The 23,608-nt window shown below is 40.9% G+C and overlaps 1 protein-coding gene across 5 annotated transcripts in view; it reads left to right on the forward strand.

The window, feature by feature from the left end:
• The first annotated feature begins 8,410 nt into the window (after positions 1–8,410).
• The window catches only part of LOC307190541 (membrane cofactor protein-like), a 52,859-nt gene continuing 37,661 nt past the window's right edge, over positions 8,411–23,608 (forward strand). For all 5 annotated transcript variants that reach the window (XM_079929747.1, XM_079929744.1, XM_079929746.1 and 2 more), the window contains exon 1: positions 8,411–8,647. In XM_079929747.1, the coding sequence (XP_079785873.1) occupies positions 8,527–8,647 (121 nt within the window). In that variant the 5' untranslated portion in view covers positions 8,411–8,526. The remainder of the gene's footprint in view (positions 8,648–23,608) is intronic.

Consider the following 23,608-nt stretch of genomic DNA (forward strand, 5'->3'; position numbering starts at 1 on the left):
AACCCGCGTCTCCTGCTAAGAATCTGGCAGGCAGATTCGTAACCACTGTGCCACCAGGGAAGTCCCTAAGCTTGCAGTTTTGATCACTGGCTACCAAAGGATCAAGGTTAATCATTTGTGGCAACATATGGTAGACAAGGAGTCAGAGTCTGTACCAAGCTTAACACCTGTGAACCCAGGCCAGGTGCAGGAGCAGAGAGGGCAATAAAATTAAAGAAGCAGACTCCAAAGACACAGCTGTGTTTTGAAGGCCATGACAATGTTCAAATATGATGCAGGTAACACATGATGTTGGGAAATCTTCTGAGGTAGAAGGAGAACAATGATGAGGAATCAGTAGTAACTAGGGGTGTCAGGTAAACTGACAGGCCTCATTAGGGGTTTGTCCACTGGTGGAAGGACAGTGTTCCTGGTCTTATGAAACAGGAGAGGCTTCAGCATGGCCAAGGGAACATTCTGATATCTTGTATTATGCAATAACTTCTTTCAATCCTGACTATGAGTAGGGGAGGAGGACGTGCTATCTGAAGCTGACCCTCCTCCCAACTACCAGCTCTTGTTTATTTCCTCTAACAACATCATCATTCAGAAAAAAGAGACTCAGGAAATATTTTTTGTATTAAGAGGGACCTGTATGTGTTCTGGAATGGGGCTCTTTTTATTTAGTTGCTCAACTCTGAGAACAAAAGAAGCAATGTGAAAATGTCAAGTTACTCATTACCCTCTCTTATCTACTCAGTGCCTCCATTTATGCCATACTTTCTTGTGCCCAAAATAGCAACCACCACAGAAGGCAATAAGCACTTCCTTTGAACTTGTAATTTATGTGTAATGCTTGCAACATGATTATCAGCATATAAATTCTGGGTAGTCCAGTTGTCGACCATGCTGTCATCTAAATAAAAATATTTTGTTATTTCAGTGTCCTTCCTTGAGAAAGTACTATAAAGCTAGAGAACATCTCGAATTAAAATGTTGATGGGAAAAGAGCCAATTCATTTCAACAGAATAAGATCTGAGACTCATAAAATCTTTTAAGTGACTCCACAGAGATGCAAACATGTGCACTTGAAGATGCTGAAGCTCTCCCAGTACCTACTGAAGCACCCTCTTCTTAGCTTGGATTACGGTCACCCCTTCACTCTCCTCTCTTGTGCTGAAAGCACACATTATCTAGTCAGGGGAAAACTACACTTAGGATTTATAAGTAGTCTCAATTACTTAAAGAAATGTCACCCAGGATTTCTGTTTACATGTTTGTCATTTTTCGTTCTTATTGTCAAATATATATAATATGGAATAGGCTCATTGAGGAGAATTTGGAAAATGCAGGAGGAAGATATGAAAAACTGATCAGTCACATAAAAATATATTACCTAGGGCTTCCCTGGTGGTGCAGTGGTTGAGAGTCCGCCTGCCGATGCAGGGGACACGGGTTCGTGCCCCAGTCCGGGATCCCACATGCCACGGAGCAGCTGGGCCCGTGAGCCATGGCCGCTTAGCCTGCGCATCTGGAGCCTCTGCTCCACAATGGGAGAGGCCACAAGAGTGAGAGGCCCGCGTACCACAAAAAAAAAAAAAAAAATATATATATATATATATATATATATATATTACCTAGTGATAACCACTGTTAATATTTCAATTCATTTTCTGCTAATCTTTCTTCAAGTATATTTCTTTATACACACAGATATCTTTCTTTTTAAAATACCTTCTTTTGCTTTTATAGAGCAGAACCCAATCCTTATAGATAGACTGTGGTAAAATGTATGCCATAACAGTTTTCATTTTCTCTAGAAAAAAAATAATTTCTGTTTAGTAAAAGGCATTAAATGATTACAGAGAGAGGGGTCAAGGGAAATATCTGGAACAAAATAAGGAAATTAATATTTCCTAAGCTCTAGTTCAAAAGTACTTTGTACTATGTTCTATATAAAAAACACTAAAATTTAAATAAAAGAATAATTTTTATTACAAAAGAACCTAGATTATTTTTTATGGATTCAGAATAAACTTAATTAACTAAGAAAGCATGATTTTTAAGAATTTATCAAATTAATAAACATGTATTGATACTTTCTAAATAAGTGGCCCTGGAGTCTCAACTGGTTCACATCTTTATAGATCAAAAATTTATTTGGGGGACTTCCCTGGTGGTCCAGTGGTAAAGAATCCACCTTACAATGCAGGGGATGTGGGTTCGATCCCTGGTCAGGGAACTAAGATCCCACACGCTGCAGGGCAACTAAGCCTACGCACCACAACTACTGAGCTCATGCGCCTCAACTAGAGAGACTGCATGCCACAAACTACAGAGCCCACAGGCCCTGGAGCCTGTGCACCACAACTAGAGAAGAGAAAACCTGCACGCAACAGCTAGAGAAATGCCGTGTACCGCAACTAAGACCCGACGCAGCCAAAATAAATAAATATTTAAAAAATTTATGGTATTATGAGCCTTGCTAACGATCTCTAGAAAATATCAGGATATTTCTGAATATTTAACAATAGATTCGCATATGACTACTGCTAACTTCTGTGTAATTCTGGGTTTTAATAGTTGCTTTTAGAGTGTATTCTGCCATATATACTTCTATAAATATAAAGAGTGAGCTGGACATCAACCTGAATTTCAATTTTAAATTACTCAATACAGAAAAACAAAAAAACAGCATAAGCAAAGTCAACTGACAAACTGTGACAAAAAAATTGCAACCTCTATCACAAATGAAGGGTAACTGGCTTCTTTAGAGAGTTAAAAATTCAAAGACCAACCCTCCCCCAACTTCCCAAAGTATGGGTAAAGGACATACACCCAGGTCACTCAAGAAAGAAAAGCAAATAGCCCACGAATATATGAAAAGATGCTCAATGGTTTTGTTTAGTTGAACCTCTACTATTATCTGCATTATTTCTTGGGTTTCTGGAGAAGAAATTTTTAAAGGAAAAGACCCCGAATAGCCAAAGCAATCTTGAGAAAGAAAAAGGGAGCTGGAGGAATCAGGTTCCCTGACTTTGGACTATACTACAAGGCTACAATAATCAAGGCAGTATGGTACTGGCACAAAAATAGAAATATAGCTCAGTGGAACAGGATAGAAAGCCCAGAGATAAACTGATGCATTTATGGTCACCTAATCCATGACAAAGGAGGCAAGAATATACAATGGGGAAAAGACAGTCTCTTCAATAAGTGGTGCTGGGAAAACTGAAAAACTACATGTAAAAGAATGAAATCAGAACACTCCCTAACACCATACTCAAAAATAAACTCAAAACGGATTAAAGATCTAAATGTAAGACCAGACACTATAAAACTCTTAGAGGAAAACATAGGCAGAACACCCTTTGACATAAATCACAGCAAGACTTTTTTTTGACCCACCTCCTAGAGTAATGAAAATAAAAACAAAAATAAACAAATGGGACCTAATGAAACTTAAAATCCTTTGCACAGCAAAGAAAACCATAAACAAGACGAAAAGACAACCCTCAGAATGGGAGAAAATATTTGCAAATGAAGCAACTTACAAGTGATTAGTCTCCAAAACATACAAACAGCTCATGCAACTCAATATCAAAAAAACAAACAACCCCATCAAAAACTGGGCAGGAGACTTAAATTGACATTTCTCCAAAGAAGAGATACGGATGGCCAAGAGCACATGAAAAGATGCTCAACATCACTAATTATTAGAGAAATGCAAGTCAAAACTGCAATGAGGTATCACCTCACACCCATCAGAGTGGCCATCATCAGAAAATCTACAAACAATAAATGCTGGAGAGGGTGTGGAGAAAAGGGAACCCTCTTGCACTGTTGGTGGGAATGTAAATTGATACAGCCACTATGGAGAACAGTATGGAGGTTCCTTAAAAAACTAAAAATAGAACTACCATATGACCCAGCAATCCCACTACTGGGCATATATCTTGAGAAAACCATAATTTTAAAAGAGTCATACACCACAATGTTCACTGCAGCACTATTTACAATAGCCAGGACATGGAAGCAACCTAAATGCCCATCGGCAGATGAATAGGTAAAGAAGATGTGGTAAATATATACAATAGAATATTACTCAGACATAAAAAGGAACAAAATTGGGTCATTTGTAGGGATGTGGATGGACCTAGTCATACAGAGGGAAGTAAGTCAGAAACAGAAAAACAAATATCATATATTAACACATATATGTGGAATCTAGAAAAATGGTACAGATGAACCTATTTGCAGGGCAGGAATAGAAATGCAGTCATAGAGAAGGGATGTGTGGACACAGTTGGCGGAAGGGAGGGTGGGATGAATTGGGAGATTGGGCTTGACACATATACACTACCATATGTAAAACAGATAGCTAGTGGGAACGTGCTGTATAGTGCAGGGAGCTCAGCTCGGTGCTCTGGGGTGACCTAGATGGGTGGGATGGGGCGGGGTGGAGGGAGGCCCGAGAGGGAGGCAATATATGTATACATATAGCAGATTCACTTCGTTGTACAGCAGAAAGTAACACAAAATTGTCAAGCAACTATACCCCAATTAAAAAAAAAAAGGAAGTAGCAATTAAATGCTTGGAAATAGGCCTTTCTTAGAATTAAAATTCTCCATCACAAGAAAAAATGTGTTTTGTTTTTTCCGGTAATGGAGTAGGTAGGTCACTGAGCAATATAATTAACAAATATCTGATGCCTGTGACTTTTTAATTACAAGATATCTGTGAGATTTTTTCCTATCACATCAGTTATCTATGGGAAATAGTGTATATATTAATGATGTCTAAAATATTATATAGCTAACTTGTATTATTGAGCAATTCTTTTCACCCCTGGCCTTACATTTTTCATCTGAAAAGCAGGGACTGGAACAACCGGTCTCCAAAGCTATTCCTAGTGCTAACATTCTAATTTCGTTTTGTTTTGTTTGACTTTTTATAGCCTTGAAAAGCCAAGAGGAAACAAAATGAATATGTGATCCTTATGAGAAATGCCCTCCTTTCTGTACTTGACTGGGTTCAGAATCCCTGTATTGGATGTGGCACCACAGTAATGCTCTTGAGGTAACAGCCAAGTAAGAAGGTCAATTTGCTGGCAGGTGCCTACCAGGTGAGAGTAGAGGTGGCAGAGCTCCCAGGACCAGCCTCAAAAAGGTGGCTTAACTATCCTGTTTAGCCATTCTCTTTCAGGTTTTCACAAACACCTAACCTGTAAAGCACCATGACAAGTGAAAGCCTCTTCTGAGAGCATTCACAGGCCCCTTCATGCTGCTACCCTCACCTCTGAAAAGCAAAATGTAAATATACCAATTTAGGAGGCAAAGGATCGTCTAGCATTGTTTTATTTAATGAAGTCCCCCTCGGGTTAATGACATCCACAGACACCTCCCTCCATCTTACCGCCATTCCTAAAGCTTACAGGAGAGCTACTACATAGCTCAAAACCTGGTCTACAGCCATATTCTCCATTCTCTTCTTATTTTCCTGTTGGCAGTTTTACAAAATCTTTAGGGGGAGTTGGAGGAACCACTAGTGTTTAAGCCCCTACTTCACTCAAAGCCTTGACTCTTGAGTTCTATTCCTTTCAGCACCTTAGGAAGTTCACAGTCCATATTCCCCCTTTGAACTCAGTCACTAAAATGATCTCAAGGCTAAGGGTTAGACAGTAGATCCACTTCATAGGTCAGCTTGCCATGCCTGATTTAGGAAAGTTTTCTCTGCAGACAGTTGTAGACAAATCCTTTCAGAGACAAATTCTGCTTGTTCCCAGTACCTAACATTATTAAAATCAAAACTTCTCAGAACTTTTCCAGCATTTGGTAAATCCATGCTGGGGAGGATTGGCAGAGACATGTTATATGCACTTGACAGCAATGCCCATTTATTTCATTCAGTACTTAACGGGTATTTGTTATGTACCTGGTATAGGTCTAGAACTGTCTCAGCACTGGAGATACAGCAAGAAAACTATCCCTGCCCCATGGAGCTAGTCCAGAAAAATAGGGAATAAGGCTCAAAGTCTTTCAAATGGAGCCTCAGTTGGGTCGAATCAAAGTAAGTTAAAGAAATCTATGTGAAAGTCTTCAATTATATTAAGAATGGCTTGATGAAACACAGGTATAGAAATTTCACTGGTTGAAATAAAATTCCAGTAAAGCCCCAGTTCTTGAATCTAATCTAGCATTTGTAACTAGTAAACCAAACGCTAGTCATATTTTTTTCCCTTTTAAATTTTCTCATGAGAAATAAAAACTTACTTCCAAGACTAGAAATAGATGGGAAAGTTTTTTTGAACTTTATTCAGATATAAGTGACATATAACATTATGTACCAATAGTTACAGAGAACATAAATAGATCCATTTTAAGTGCCAACATTGAACCACAGAACATTTCTGTTATATCACTGTTTTATAACTATAAGAAATAACAGAAATGATAAGTCCCCCTCATTAAGTTTTCTATTCACTGTCTCCTTAATTGTACCTCCTTTAATTGCCATCATGGAGTGTCTGGATTTTATAATCCAAGACACTAAGGTGTTTATTTTATACATCACCTCCACACTTAGTATCTTGTATGCTAGATACAAGAATCCAAACATTGTGTTGGTCTGGGAGGAAACGGAAATTCCATAGTTTGTTGAACCCAGAAAACCTTTAGTGCATCTCAGGTATAAAGTTGTTTAAATATATATAAAGTTCTATAATTGCAGAAGATGCATTTGAGGTTTACACAAAGAGCTTCCATTTCCTTACCATCCTCTCATACCTTAACCCTATGTGACACAGGTTCTATTCCCACCATTCTATGAACAAAAGAGCAGGTGATATACAGGCTGGCTTTTTAAAAAAATGTTTCTTTATCTGATTCCAAATGTAACAAAGGTCAATACAGAAAAACACCACACAAAAATGAAATATAGATAAGCCTATGAACTGTTAGTTAATTTTGACTATTTCCAACTAATCTCTTTTTAAGTGTATCAATATACTATTTTGTTTTAATAAAAGTAATGACAAAAGGCACACACCGATTTGGAGTTTGCTTTTTCTACTTACGAATATACCATAGTTTCTCATATTTTTTTTTACACTGCTTGCTTCATAGAAATTCATTCCATAAAGCTGCCTGTCAAAAACTCATACTTCTGCTAGACATTTAAGAGTTTATATTTTGTTCAAAATTATACATCTTTGCTCCCAGCTCTGATGATATCTTTGGGATAAACTCTAAATGAAACTAGCAGTTTAAAAGTCATGTCCATTTAAAATTGTAACACATGAGAAAGTTATGTAAACTAAAACTTTGAGGGTGCTTCCCCCCACCCCACCCCATCCCCAATATGTTTACACAGTGGTTGACTTTTTTATTCTTTGCTAGCTAATACGAAGAGAATGTCAGCTCCTTTGTTTGCTGTTTAATACTGGTCATGTTACTTTCCTTTCCTTTTACTAGTCATACAGGTTTACTCACAACTCTACAAATAAATCTTACTCATTCTTAATTTTCCAGCATTGAGAGATTGGTTCACCAGAAAAGTTGTCACTCATCAATTCCTACCCATCCCAACTCTAACGACATTCATTGCTTCCAGAAATATGGCACTTAATGCACCCTTGTCCTTACCCTTTTCATGCATGTATATGTCATCTTCAGTAAAACATTTAGTCGTTCGAAGGCAAGACCGTAGAGTTGAGGCCCAATATGCTAATGGCCCGGTGTTGTTTAATAATTTACCTTCCCAGGGGTGCTCTCCTGGGAATACAGGTGAGACTAATTGACTTTAGCAGTTGGGAGAGCAACAGCCAAACCTTCCATGTTTTTCAAATCTATCAGGCCATGAGAGGCTTCAGTAGCAGAGGCTCAACCACGGAAATCTCAACTATTGTCCCGAATTATGCCTGACTAATGCCAAAGATTGAGCAAGGGCCCAGGTATCCGGACAGTCTGGATTGCCCCAGGTCCAGACTGGAGTCCTGAGGGGTGTCTGCCCCACAGTGACTCACTGCCTGGGCTCTACGTTTCTGTCTTCAGCTCGATGCGTTTTATTCTTTAATCTAGCGTTCCGGAAAACTGACAATGCTGACCTCGCCAACGCTTGCTTCCTTTCCGCCCTTCCTGCATAGGGTGGTAACAGTCTTTACGAACAGGCGGTGAACAAGCCATTTCTCGCAAACCGCAGCTGTACTTCCGTGTAGGTCCGAAGAAGGAGGAGCCAGGTACAGCCAGGGTCTAAGAGTGAGGCGTAGAGCGGTCCGCGCGCAAGGACTCTTAGACTTCGGCAAGCGCCACGCCCCGCCTCTCCAGGCCTAAGGGCCACCCCCAACACCGAAGCCCCGCCTTACAGCCCGCCTATTGGCCCGGCAGGCCCGTCCATAGAGTCACTTCCGCCCTGGGTACGGCCCAGGCAACGCCCAGCTACGAGACCGCGTTTGACGGTTTGTGACTGTGCGGATTCTTGTCTCTGGTAACTGGACTCAGAAAGATCTCTGCTGAGCTGTTTCAGGTTTCTCGCTGATCTCCCGAAAATGACGGCGCCTTGCTCCTCTCGCAAGGCATCCCCCTACCGCTCCGAGAGTCCATTTTCTTCTAGGTGCTTCGTTGGGATTCTTTTGGTGGCGCTACTGCTCCTGCTTCCCATATCCTCTGGTAGGAGCCTGGAGAAGGTGTCCGCACAGGCGGCGAACTGGAGCGGGTGGTGGGTGAGGCAGGCCGGGTCGCGGGGCAGGCCCGCTGGAGCCGAGGGTCGGGGGAGCTTTGCTTGGTGGCTCGGGGCGGAGGCGCGGGGCTGAGTCCACCCAGGGTCGTAAGGAGTTAGGGTAGAAGGCGTGGCCAGACTGTCCCCGGCTCGTACTGTGTGGGGACCCCGGGGGGTAGTGACCACGTAGTGGCCGAAGAGAAGACTTGCTTGGTGGCGTGGCTGGGGTTTACCCGGGGCCAAGCTGGGTCTCTAGCAAAAGCTTGCAGGGTGTTTCCGGGACTGATCCGGTGGATAAGGGAGCGCCAAGCCGGGGCTGGTGGTGACGACTTGCTCTTGAGTTGCCCAGGTGCCTGGGGATGTTGCTAGGCTGGTGCTGTGCTCGTGGGGAGAGTTTGCCCTGTGTTCCCTGGGCGGGATGACGCCTTGTGCCCTGCTGGGCGTGGTTAGGGGAGCCCAGGCCAGGTGTACGCAAGTGTGTGGCCAGCGCTGCCGAGCCGAGTGTGGGACAAGGAAGCTTACTGCTTGCTTTAAGTGGGCCTGCGGAGCAGATGTTGTGCCTGTAGCACTCCGGTGAGAGCAGGCTCTGGGAGCCTGGGATTTAGAGGGTTTGAAAGCGGGCAAGGTGCTTTTTGTAAATAAAGTTAACAGGAAACTTGGTACTCGAGATCGTATTGATATTGATTTGCAGGTTCTTCTTCTTTTTTTTTTTTTTTTCTTTGCAATAGAGTTATCTTCCTGTTCTCATCCAATAGACAATATTCAGTTCTATTACCGAATGGCTTTTTGGCATTGCTTTCCTTCTTTCTGAAGGTTGGGTCATGTTTGAGGGGCTATCCGAAGCAACCTAAAAAACACTGGTAGCCAAATCTACCGAAAAATGAGTATCCTAAGAAGTGAACCAGAAATGGTGGTAGTCTGGTTTTCTCCTATAGCTCATAAACTAAACCTGAAGCCCAACCACTAGGTTTGTTTCATGTTTCACAGAAAGCACTTTTTTTTTTTTTTTTTTTTGCAATACGCGGGCCTCTCACTGCTGTGGCCTCTCCCGTTGCGGAGCAACAGGCTCCGGACGCGCAGGCTCAGCGGCCATGGCTCACGGGCGCAGCCTGGCATGTGAGATCTTCCCGGACCGGGGCACGAACCCGTGTCCCCTGCATCGGCAGGCGGACTCTCAACCACTGCGCCACCAAGGAAGCCCCACAGAAAGCACTTTGAAGTACATATATTCTAAAAAAAAGGCATGCTTATTGTATAAAACAACCATTTTTAATACTTTGGTAGATTTCCTTTTGTCTTTATATGTACATATGTTTTCATGCCCAAGTTATTTTTAGGATCCTATTACATATACGGTTTCATTAGCAGCATTCATTCAACAAATACTTGCCTTCTATATGCCAGGTCCTGTACTGGTCCTGAGGATGCACTGGTGAGCAATAACACACCATTCCTACTTTCATGATCCTTATTTCACTATTTGTCTGTCTGCCTACACACATGAATATATGCAGGGACTGTGTTTTGCTCACTGCTCTACCCCCAAGTGCCAGGCACACATTAGGAAATCAAATATTTGCTACAATTTATTGGGAGTGGTAGGCAGTAGCCAAAACATAATACTAATGAATATGTTATAACCCAAGAGAAGTACCCAGGAGGAAAGGAGCATGATTCTCTGACAGCATTTAACAAATGACTGGTGGAAGGGAAGACTTTTCTGTTCATTGAACAAGCCAAACTCTGCCACTTTGCCTTCTGTACTTGCTGTTCCCTTGGTCTTGGGACATTCTCCTGCCTCTAGCATAGTTTGGCTCCTTCTTATTCTTCAAATTCACTTGTGATATTACCTTCTCAGAGGGACCGTCTCTGACCCACTATTTCCAGTAGACACACATGTTCCAGCTCAATTACCCCACTAACTGGTAGTCACTCTCCCAAACTGTTTTCTGTTCTTTCCTTACTAGAATGCAGAGATCTTGGCTGTCTTGTCACACTTGTGGTTGCCTAAGTGTCAACACTCTTGTATAACTCTCAAGTACCAGAAAATTAAAGGTAACATTCGGCTGGGGCTTAGAACCCAGGAAAAACTTCTCTTGCATGGAGGAAGCAAGAGAGCCATGCTTAGGATGGCCTTTCTTTGGTGCCTAAAAAGCTAAGGAAGGAGCAACTGGGGGTCAATCTATCTTCTCCTGATAGTAGAATCCTCAGGTCTCACCATACTCGTCTTGCTTATTACGGATCATTTTAAAAGTTTATTTCTATGCCAGAGAGGTGTGGGGATGGAACAGCAGTGCTAACAAGAAATTAAAAGGAAATTTTTAAAGAATAATAATGTTTAGAATAGGCTTAAAGCTAGATGTTGAAGGATATGATGAGAACTATTTAAAATAGAGGAGGGCTTCCCTGGTGGCGCAGTGGTTGAGAGTCCACCTGCCGATTCAGGGGACGCGGGTTCGTGCCCCGGTCCGGGAAGATCCCACATGCCATGGAGCAGCTGGGCCTGTGAGCCATGGCCGCTGAGCCTGCGCGTCCGGAGCCTGTGCTCCGCAACGGGAGAGGCCACAACAGTGAGAGGCCCACGTACCAAAAAAAAAAAAAAAAAAAGTAAAATAGAGGAAAATAGAGGGATTTCCCTGGTGGCGCAGTGGTTAAGAATCTGGGACACGGGTTCAATCCCTGGTCTGGGAAGATCCCACATGCCACGGAGCAACTAAGCCTGTGTGCCAAAACTACTGAGCCTGCGCTCTAGAGCCCGCGAGCTACAACTACTGAGCCCGCGTGCCACAACTACGGAAGCCCGTGCACCTAGAGGCTGTGCTCCTCAGCAAGAGAAGCCAACGCAATGAGAAGCCCGCCCACCACTACGAAGAGTAGCTTCTGCTCTCTGCAACTAGAGAAAGCCCGCTCGCAGCAACAAAGACCCAATGCAGCCAAAAATAAATGAAAATAAAATAAAAATTTAAAAAATAAAATAGAGGAAAATAGATAAATAAAATGAATAGCACGTATTGTGGAAGGTAACAAAACTAGAAATGGAGGAAAAACAAGGTGAGGTTTTAAGGCTGAAAGGTAAAATCAGGATAGGTGGGAAACATAGATGAGGTACAAATGCGAACTTACTATACTGGCAGGGAAAGTATGTGGATAAAATAAATATTTCACTGAAGCAGCTCATGAGGAGAAGGTTTTGTAAGTGGGCAGTGTGTGCTTGGGAGGCTTGCCATCTCAGAGGTAGTTGCCAAATGGTAGGGGATCACAGAAGGGACCAGTCTCATTCCTCCAGAATGGGTCTGCTTTTTGGAACAAAACCTACAATTTCCTTTTATGGGTGGTTTCTTCTGACTGTTTTAGGTCTTTTCTTTCTTCCTAATGAAAGAAGCCAAGATCAATAAGTGCTTACACAGTAGTTTCTTAGTTTCTTACTCTACATATTACAGTGTAGGGAGAACAGTCCTTATCTGGTCAGTTGCTAGGTTACATATACTGGGAGATATGAGACAAAAGAAATTAAGTGGTCAAATATTTCTCCAGTGCATAATGCTTTAAGATGATTATTTTCAATATTAGATTCATTATACTATATTCTTTACCATTGGTTTCTGTTTAACAGCAGTGGTTCTTTGAGAACCAAAGTTTTTTGAATAGCAGCTATGAGGGACATACTGTGTGAGGTGTTGTGGCCACATGGATGGATGGAGTCCACTGGTGAGCTGAGAGATCCGTGCAGAGGAGAGTCCAAGAGAAGGGGACTGGTCACTGCCTCCCCAGGAGAATCAGAAAGTACTTCCCAGAGGAGATGTTGAGTGGATTAAGTTAAAGAAGACAAGAGTTGAACAGGAGTTGCTCCTGAGCAGGAGGAAGGGTGTTCAGAGCAGAGGGAGCATTGTGAGCAAAGGCTCAGAGATGTGGCATGGCTCAGGGCAGTCATGGACTGCCTAGTTACCCTGTGTGGCAGCAGTAGAGCAAAGGAGGCAAGAGGAAGGCAGCGCTATAGATCACAGAGTGAATAATTGTGAAAAGAACAGGATAGGTAGCAATGAACAACCATCGTAATAAAAATCACCTGTTGTTTTTGGGCACCTTGACTTAGCAGAATGCAAATCTAAACTAAGGTTGCTTTAATTTCCCTAGGCTCAGTATAAGACCATTTCTTGAGGACTAAATTGCAGACAGAGTGTATTGGTGTAACCATGCAAGGGTTCCAGGTTAGAGACAGTGATGGGAAATGGTGTTGGCAGTAGAACTAGGCTGCCTGGCTTCACTCCTGGGTCTGGTACCTTCTGGGAATGTATTCTTAAGCAAGTTACTTCATGGCTCAGATTGCTCATCTTAAAGAGGGTGAAATAGTACGTAACTCATAGGATGTGTATGAAGAGTAAGTTAGTTTAAAAGGACTTAAAATATAGTTGGTACAGGTAGTGCTTAAATGTGCTATTTCCAAGATAATTAATATCATTTCTTTTGTTGTTAGAAACAAGTTCTGGGATCTTTCATACCATACTTTAGGAAAAAAATGTAACCAACAGGATTTGGAGTTCTCCTTTGAGAATGTTAAAATGCCATTTCTAGTCATAGCAGTATTGGAGAATGGGTTCAAATAAATAAAGCACAAGTATTTTGACATTAAAAAAAAACTCTGATAAAGGGAAACATCTGTAACTAAAGCAATGGAAAAAATTTGAGGAAAGGCATACAAAAGCAAAGAAAAATGATGATTTGCAGATATCTCTGGAACAGGTTGGCTGAACAGTATAAAGAATTTGAATTTTGATCCAAGAGTTTATAGAACTGATAACAGTGCCCCTTCAGCTCTGGCGTCAGGAACTAGAAATGCAGTGAAGAATGAGACATGGTCCTCAAGAAGGTTACAGTCTCCTAGGGAGTACAAACAATGAACAATTACAGTATGAAAATTGCTATGAAAGAAATAAATTGGGGCTCATGAGGACATTTAACTGAATTTTTTGGGTGAGAAATGTTAGGAGCCTCCAGGAAGGAGTGGCATCTAAGATGAAACTGAAGGATGAGTAGGTGGGAGGAATGGCAGGGTCTCTGGTCAAAGCTGAAGTAATATGATGCAAGGAGGTCTAGAGTGCTAAAGTAAGTTGAGTAATTTAATGGGCACTACTAGTGGAATTGAATGTGGCTTAGAAGAGTATGCAAGAGTGAGCAGATATTAAAGCTCTGTTAGCCATGTCAAGGAGCCTTAGACATTATCATGAGGGAAGCAGGGAGCCGTTGAAACATATCTGACTTGGAAGGGCCTTGGTCCTAGTATCATATCAGTATTACTCTGGTGGCAGTGTGAAAATGAACTGAATGAAAGGTGGCAAGACCAGTAAGGAGACCTATTCAGAAACTCTTGTAGCAATCCAGATAAGAAATGATAGTGGCTTGAATTAGAAGTAAAGGTGGAAACGGAGAGAGGGAACAGGCATTTCAGTTGTGGAAAACATGTATCTTGTTTGCTGGCTTCATTATGTTATTTGAGATAGTGTGACACATTCCAAGTGGAGCTATGGGGAGGCAGTTGAACACATAGACTTGGTACCCCAGCTAAGATCTAGGATGGAGAGAGGGATTTGGGAGGCAGCTCTCATCAGTTGTAATGATGTCATGAGAGTATACATTCTGACCTGGGGGGATTTGCAGAATGAAAATAAGGAGAGCTCGTAGAATAACTCATGAGGAACGTCACATTATGCAATCAGACAGAGAAGGAAGAGCAGCCAGAGGACAGGCTGAAAACCAGGCTGGTTTGCTACCTGGAAACCAAGGAAAAGAGCTTTTTAGGCACAAGAGAGCAAAGAGAGAATGAACAATAGCTCCAGATGTTACAGACAGGGTAATTAAAATTACTGAGGGAGAGAGTGCTAGGATGAATTTACTTAGAAGGAGGCTACTTAATTACTTCGAACATGATTTATGTGATTTTTTTATAGGCCTAGAAATGAGTGGAACATGAGAAATTAAATAAAATTTGAAAATAGGTTGTGTAGAGTGAGAAAAGGGGAAGTTTCGTCAGGTTTCATTGAGGTTCCGGTTTGGGTCAGAGACCATGATTTTCTAAAGGTACCACCTGGGCAGGGGTGTGGGTGTGTGCTTACGTCAGAGAGTTATTTTTATTTTTTGCAAGCAGGTAGAGAGTGCTTGCATAATTTTTGTAAGTGTACAGAAGGTGAACAGTTTTCTTGATCCATATTAGGGACTATTTCACCTTCCTGAAACTCATCTGGAAAATTGGGGAATTTTCTGAATGCAGCCTATCATATGATATAATGGCATCTGTTATTAAAGTGTAGCATTGCAGCCTAATAACAATTACATTTTAAATTCTCTAGAAAAAAACTCAGTCCATATACTATTTTTCTGATGCTGGGAATGTTTAGTTTGAAAATCCTCATAGGAAAAAAGAATTCAGTATTCTGAGCAAGAGAAGAAGATATTTGATTATAAAACAAGTATGATATTAGACCCAGTTATTACAGTATATAAAGCTTGTAATCAACTGATGGCCAAAGCAAATGTTCTAAACTGCACATTGTTGAAGGCATGTCTTTCGCGATGCATGTTATTGGGAAGAAATACTGCAAGTTAGTCGAATAGATTGAACCATCCAGTTGACATTTCTTTTTCCATACACAGCACTGTATGTGAGAGTCATATTAGGAATTCTCTCTTCTTTTATGCCTTCAAGATAGTTACTGAGGGCTTCCCTGTTGGCGCAGTGGTTAAGAATCTGTCTGCTACTGCAGGGGGCATGTGTTTGAGCCCTGGTCCAGGAAGATCCCACGTGCCGCGGAGCAACTAAGCCCCTGCGCCACAACTACTGAGCCTGAGCTCTAGAGCCTGTGACCCACAGCTACTGAGCCCACGTGCCACAACTACTGAAGCCAGTGCGCTTAGAGCCTGTGCTCTGTGACAAGAGAAGTCACCGCAGTGAGAAGCCTGCCCACTGCAACGAAGAGTAGCCCCCACTCGCCGCAACTAGAGAAAGCCTGCGCACAGCCCTGAACACCAAAAACAGCCAAAAATAAAAATAATAAATAAAGTAAATCAATTTATTTTAAAAAAAGACAGTTACTGAAATTGAATACATAAAACAAAGAACACTTGTGTAATTTAATCACATGCATGCTGTTACTTGATTTTTTTCTTGGTGCTTCCAGGATATTCTAGAATGATACGTGTTTTTATCTAAAATGGAATTATATAGCATTTCTAGCCCATTATTTCCTATTGTAAAATGAGAATGTATGGCTCAGGGTATTCAGTAAATTTAATGTTATTAATAAAATTCAACTCTTTACTAATCTTTTTTAAAAATGCTTTTAATAACTATGGCTCTTTGTTTGTTTTTTGCTTTTGCCTTGTTTTGGGCAGTTGATTGAGGAGCATTCATGTAACAAGATCAGCACAGTGGAAATGTTCAAAACATTTGCTAAATGCTGAAACAATTTCAGCACATGACGTAAATGAAATGTTGGACAGTGTATTGAGAGAGGAGTTTAGAATTTAGAATAAGATGTAAAATATTTCACTTGTTTAGACTTCTCTCTTGACCAGTCTCAATCTGAAGACCAAGATCCAGGGAGTAAGAAAGAAAAAGTTCCTCAGGGACCAGAATAGGTCTGTCTTCTTTCTCCTTAGGTTCTTTTTATTTTTTTAACAACTTTATTAGAGTATAATTGTTTTACAGTGGTGTGTTACTTTCTGCTTTATAACAAAGTGAATCAGCTGTACATATACATATATCCCCATATCTCCTCCCTCTTGTGTCTCCCTGCCACCCTCCCTATCCCACCCCTCTAGATGGTCACAAAGCACCAAGCTGATCTCCCTGTGCTATGCGGCTGCTTCCCACTAGCTATCTGTTTTACATTTGGTAGCGTATATATGTCCCTGTAGCACTCTCACTTTGTCCCAGCTTACCCTTCCCCCTCCCCATGTCCTCAAAGCCATTCTCTACATCTGCGTCTTTATTCCTGTCCTGTCCCTAGGTTCTTCAGAACCATTTTTTTTTCTTTACATTCCATATATATGTGTTAGCATACGGTATTTGTTTTTCTCTTTCTGACTTACTTCACTCTGTATGACAGTCTCTAGGTCCATCCAGCTCACTACAAGTAACTCAATTTCGTTTCTTTTTATGGCTGAGTAATATTCCATTGTATATATGTGCCACATCTTCTTTATCCATTCATATGTTGATGGGCACTTAGGTTGCTTCCATGTCCTGGCTACTGTAAATAGAGCTGAAATGAACATGTGGTACATGACTCTTTTTGAATTATGGTTTTCTCAGGGTATATGCCTAGTAGTGGGATTGCTGGGTCGTATGGTAGTTCTAATTTTAGTTTTTTAAGGAAACTCCATACTGTTCTCCATAGTGGCTGTATCAATTTACATTCCCGCCAACAGTGCAAGAGTGTTCCCTTTTTTCCACACCCTCTCCAGCATTTATTGTTTGTAGATTTTTTGATGATGGCCTTTCTGACTGGTGTGAGGTGATACCTCATTGTAGTTTTGGTTTGCATTTCTCTAATGATTAGTGACATTGAGCATCCTATCATGTGTTTGTTGGCGATCTGTATATCTTCTTTGGAGAAATGTCTGTTTAGGTCTTCTGCCCATTTTTGGATTGGGTTGTTTGTTTTTTTGATATTGAGCTGCATGAGCTGCTTGTAAATTTTGGAGATTAAACCTTTGCCAGTTGCTTCGTTTGCAAATATTTTCTCCCATTCTTACGGTTGTCTTTTCATCTTGTTTATAGTTTCCTTTGCTGTGGAAAAGCTTTTAAGTTTAATTAGGTCCCATTTGTCTATTTTTGTTTTTATTTTCTTTACTCTAGGAGGTGGGTCAAAAAGGATCTTGCTGTGATTTATGTCATAGAGTGTTCTGCCTATGTTTTCCTCTAAAAGTTTTATAGTGTGTGGCCTTACATTTAGGACTTTAATCCATTTTGTGTTTATTTTTGTGTATGGTGTTAGGAAGTGATCTAATTTCATTCTTCTCCATGTAGCTGTCCAGTTTTCCCAGCACCACTTATTGAAGAGGGTGTCTTTTCTCCATTGTATAGTCTTGCCTCCTTTATCAAAGATAAGGTGACCATATGTGCATGGGTTTATCTCTGGGCTTTCTATCCTGTTCCATTGATCTATATTTCTGTTTTTGTGCCAGTACCATACTGTCTTGATTACTGTAGCTTTGTACTATAGTCTGAAGTCCAGAAGCCAGATTCCTCCAGCTCGTTTTTCGTTCTCAAGATTGCTTTGGCTATTTGGGGTCTTTTGTGTTTCCATCCAAATTGTGTAATCTTTTGTTCTACTTCTGTGAAAAATGCCATTGGTAGTTTGATAGGGGTTGCATTGAATCTGTAGATTGCTTTGGGTAGTATAGTCATTTTCACAATGTTGATTCTTCCAATCCAAGAATATTGTATATCTCTTCATCTGTTTGTATCATCTTTAATTTCTTTCATCAGTGTCTTGTAGTTTTCTGCATACAGGTCTTTTGTCTCCTTAGGTAGGTTTATTCCTAGGTATTTTATTCTTTATGTTGCAATGGTAAATGGGAGTGTTTACTTAATTTCTCTTCCAGATTTTTCATCACTAATGTATAGAAATGCCAGATATTTCTGTGCATTAATTTTGTATCCTGCTACTTTACCAAATTCATCGATTAGCTCTAGTAATTTTGTCGTGGCATCTTTAGGATTCTCTATGTATAGTGTTATCTGAGAACAGTGACAGCTTTACTTCTTTTCTGATTTGAATTCCTTTTATTTCTTTTTCGTCTCTGATTGCTGTGGCTAAATCTTCCAAAACTATGTTGAATAATAGTGGTGAGAATTGGCAACCTTGTCTTGTTCCTGATCTTAGTGGAAATGGTTTCAGTTTTTCACCATTGAGAACGATGTTGGCTGTGGGTGTGTCCTATATGACCTTCATTATGTTGAGGTAAGTTCCCTCTATGCCTACTTTCTGCAGGGTTTTTATCATAAATGGGTGTTGAATTTTGTTGAAAGCTTTCTCTGCATCTATTGACATGATCATATGGTTTTTCTCCTTCAATTTGTTAATATGGTTTATCACATTGATTGATTTGCGTATATTGAAGAATCCTTGCATTCTTGGGATCAACCCCAATTGATCATGGTGTAGGATCCTTTTAATGTGCTGTTGGATTCTGTTTGCTAGTATTTTGTTGAGGATATTTTCATCTATGTTCATCAGTGATATTGGCCTGTAGTTTTCTTTCTTTGTGACATGTTTGTCTGGTTTTGGTATCAGGGTGATGGTGGCTTGGTAGAATGAGTTTGGGAGTGTTCCTCCCTCTGCTACATTTTGGAAGAGTTTTAGAAGGATAGATGTTAGCTCCTCTCTAAATGTTTGATAGAATTCGCCTGTGAAGCCATCTGGTCCTGGGCTTTTTTGTTTGTTTGTTTTTGTTTTTTCTTTTTGCAGTACATGGGCCTCTCATTGTTATGGCCTCTCCAGTTGTGGAGCACAGGCTCCGGATGCGCAGGCTCAGCGGCCATGGCTCATGGGCCCAGCTGCTCTGTGGCATGTGGGATCTTCCCGGACTGGGTCATGAACCCGTGTCCCCTGCATTGGCAGGCGGACTCTCAACCACTGTGCCACCAGGGAAGCTCAGGTCCTGGGCTTTTGTTTATTGGAAGATTTTTACTCACCTTCTCAATTTCAGTGCTTGTGATTGGTCTGTTTATATTTTCTGTTTCTTCCTGGTTCAGTCTCGGAAGGTTGTGCTTATCTAAGAATTTGTCCATTTCTTCCAGGTTGTCCATTTTATTGGCATATAGTTGCTTGTAGTAATCTCTCATGATCCTTTGTATTTCTGCCGTGTCAGTTGTTACTTCTCCTGTTTCATTTCTAATTATATTGATTTGAGACTTCTCCCTTTTTTTTTTTTGGTGAGTCTCTCTAATGGTTTATCAATTTTGTTTATCTTCTCAGAGAACCAGCCTTTAGTTTTATTGATGTTTGCTATTGTTTCCTTCATTTCTTTTTCATTTACTTCTGATCTGATCTTTATGATTTCTTTCCTTCTGCTAACTTTGGGGGTTTTTTGTTCTTCTTTCTCTAATTGCTTTACGTGTAAGGTTAGGTTGTTTATTTGAGATGTTTCTTGTTTCTTGAGGTCGGATTGTATTGCTATAAACTTCCTTCTTAGCACTGCTTTTGCTGCATCCCATAGGTTTTGGGTCGTCGTGTTTTCATTGAGATTTTTTTCTAAGTATTTTTTGATTTCCTCTTTGATTTCTTCAGTGATTGGTTAGTAGTATATTGTTTAGCCTCCATGTGCTTGTATTTTTTACAGATTTTTTTTCCTAAAATTGATATCTAGTCTCATAACGTTGTGGTCAGAAAAGATACTTGATATGATTTCAATTTTCTTAAATTTACCAAGGCTTGATTTGTGACCCAAGATATGATCTATCCTGGAGAATGTTCCAGGAACACTTGAGAAGAAAGTGTATTTTGTTGTTTTTGGATGGAATGTCCAAAAAATATCAATGAAACCCATCTTGTGTAATGTATCATTTAAAGCCTGTGTTTCATTATTCATTTTCATTTTGGATGATCTGTCCATTGGTGAAAGTGGGGTGTTAAAGTCCCCTACTATGATTGTGTTACTCTCGATTTCCCCATGTATGGCTATTAGCATTTGTCTTATATACTGAGGTGCTCCTATGTTGGGTGCATGAATATTTACGATTGTTATATCTTCTTGGATTGATCCCTTGATCTTTATGTAGTGTTCTTCCTTGTCTTTTATAACATTCTATATTTTAAAGTCTATTTTGTCTGACATGAGAATTGCTACTACAGCTTTCTTTGGATATCCATTTGCATGAAATATCTTTTTCCATCCCCTCACTTTCAGTCTGTATGTGTCCCTAGGTCTGAAGTGGGTCTCTTGTAGACAGCATATATATGGGTCTTGTTTTTGTATCCATTCAGCCAGCCTTTGTTTTGGTTGGAGCATTTAATCCATTTACATTTAAGGTAATTATCCATATGTCTGTTCCTATTACCATTTTCTTAATTGTTTTCGTTTGTTATTGTAGTTCTTTTCCTTCTCTTGTGTTTCCTGCCTAGAGAAGTTCCTTTAGCATTTGTTGTAAAGCTGGTTTATGGTGCTGAATTCTCATAGCTTTTGCTTGTCTGTAAAGGTTTTCATTTCTACATCGAACCTGAATGAGATCCTTGCTGGATAGAGTAATCTTGGTTGTAGGTTCTTCCCTTTCATCACTTTAAATATGTCCTGCCACTCCCTTCTGGCTTACAGAGTTTCTGCTGGAAGATCAGCTGTTAACCTTATGGGGATTCCCTTGTATGTTATTTGTTATTTTTCCCTTGCTGCTTTTAATATTTTTTCTTTGTATGTAATTTTTCATAGTTTGATTAATACGTGTCTTGGCATGCTTCTCCTTGGATTTATCCTGTATGGGACTCTGCACTTCCTGGGCTTGATTGACCATTTCCTTTCACCATATTAGGGAAGTTTTTAACTATAATCTCTTCAAATATTTTCTCAGTCCCTTTCTTTCTCTCTTCTTCTTCTGGGACCCCTATAATTCGAATGTTGGTGCATTTAAAGTTGTCCCAGAGGTCTTTAAGACTGTCCTCAATTCTTTTCATTCTTTTTTCTTTATTCTCCTCTGTAGTAGTTATTTCCACTATTTTGTCTTCCAGGTCAATTATCGGTTCTTCTGCCTCAGTTATTCTGCTATTGATTCTTTCTAGAGAATTTTTAATTTCATTGTGTTTTTCATTATTGTCTGTTTGCTCTTTAGTTCTTCTAGGTCCTTGTTAAACGTTTCTTGGATTTTCTCCATTCTGTTTCCAAGATTTTGAGTCATCTTTACTATCATTACTCTGAATTCTTTTCCAGGTAGACTACCTATTTCCTCTTCATTTGTTTGGTCTGGTGGGTTTTTACCTTGCTCCTTCATCTGCTGTGTTTCTCTGTTTTCTCATTTTGCTTAACTTACTGTGTTTGGGGTCTCCTTTTCACAGGCTGCAGGTTCGTAGTTCCCATTGTTTTTGGTGTCTGACCCCAGTGGGTGAGGTTGATTCAGTGGGTTGTGTAGGCTTCCTCGTGGAGGGGACTAGTGCCTGTGTTCTGGTCGATGAGGCTGGATCTTGTCTTTCTGGTGGGTAGGACCACGTCCAGTGGTGTGATTTGGGGTGTCTGTCACCTTATTATGATTTTAGGCAGCCTCTGTGCTAAGGGTGGGGTTGTGTTGCTGTCTTGTTAGTTGGTTGGCATATGGTGTCCAGCACTGTAGCTTGCTGGTGATTGAGTGGAGCTGGGTCTTAGGGTTGAGTTGGACATCTCTGGGAGATCTTTCACTGTTTGATATTACTTTGCGCCGGAGGTCTCTGGTGGATCAGTGTCCTGAACTCGGCTCTCTCACCTCAGAGGCACAGGCCTGACACCCGCCTGGAGCTCCAAGACCCTGTCAGCCACACAACTCAGAAGAAAAGGGAGGAAAAAAGAAATAAATAAGTAAAATAAAGTTATTAAAATAGAAAATAAAATTATTAAAAATTTAAAGAATTGTTAAAGTAATAAAAGAAAGAAAGAAAGAAGAGAGCAACCAAATCAAAAAACTAATCCACCAATGATAACAAGTTCTAGAAACTATACTAAAAAAAAAAAAAAATGGACAAACACAACCCTAGGACAAATTGTGAAAGCAAAGCTACATAGACAAAATCACACAAAGAAGCATACACATACACACTCAGAAAAAGATAAAAATGAAGAAAAAATATATATCTATATATTTTTATAAAGGGAAGAGAGCAACCAAATGTATAAACAAATCTACCAATGATAATAAACTCTAAATACTAAACTAAGATAAACATAAAACCAGAAACAAATTAGATGCAGAAAGCAAACCCCAAGTCTACAGTTGCTCCCAAAGTCCACCGCCTTAATTTTGGTATGATTCATTGTCTATTCAGGTATTTCAGAGGTGCAGGGTACATCAAGCTGATTGTGGAGATTTAATCCGCTGTTCCTGAGGCTGCTGGGAGAGATTTCCCTTTCTCTTCTTTGTTCGCACAGCTCCTGGGGTTTAGCTTTGGATTTGGCCCCACCTCTGCGTGTAGGTCGCCTGAGGGCGTCTGTTCTTTGCTCAGCCAGGACGGGGTTAAAGTAGCAGCTGATTGGGGGGCTCTGGCTCACTCAGGCTGGCGTAGGGGGAGGAAGGGGTATGGAATGTGAGGTGAGCCTGCGGCGGCAGAGGCCAGCGTGACATTGCACCAGCCTGAGGCGCACCGTGCGTTCTCCCGGGGAAGTTGTTCCTGGATCCCGGGACCCTGGCAGTGGCGGGCTGCACAGGCTCCCGGGAGGGGAGGTGTAGTGACCTGTGCTTGCACACAGGCTTCTTGGTGGCGGCAGCAGCAGCCTTAGCGTCTCATGCCCGTCTCTGGGGTCCGCGCTGATAACCATGGCTCGCACCCATCTCCTCCTTAGGTTCTTAACTTTATAAGAGAGGCCTCTGAATTCCTTTAGTCCTTTAGGACTTAATGTGTCTCCATCACATTGTTTTACATAATTTTTCTAACAGATTTGTTAGGTTATCAAGTGCCCAGATAGTTAAAAGCAAGAGGGGGCTTCCCTGGTGGCGCAGGTGTTGAGAGTCCGCCTGCCAATGTGGGGGACACGGGTTCGTGCCCCGGTCCGGGAGGATCCCACATGCCGTGGAGCGGCTGGGCCTGTGAGCCATGGCCGCTGAACCTTTGTGTCCGGAGCCTGTGCTCCGCAACGGGAGAGGCCACAGCAGTGAGAGGCCCGCGTACCGCAAAAAAAAAAAAAAAAAAAAAAAAAAAAAAAGCAAAAAAAATAAAGCAAGAGGGCTTGCTGAGGTA

The sequence above is a fragment of the Stenella coeruleoalba genome (assembly GCF_951394435.1).
Source record: "Stenella coeruleoalba genome assembly, chromosome: 1".
NCBI classification, from domain to species: Eukaryota; Metazoa; Chordata; class Mammalia; order Artiodactyla; family Delphinidae; genus Stenella; species Stenella coeruleoalba.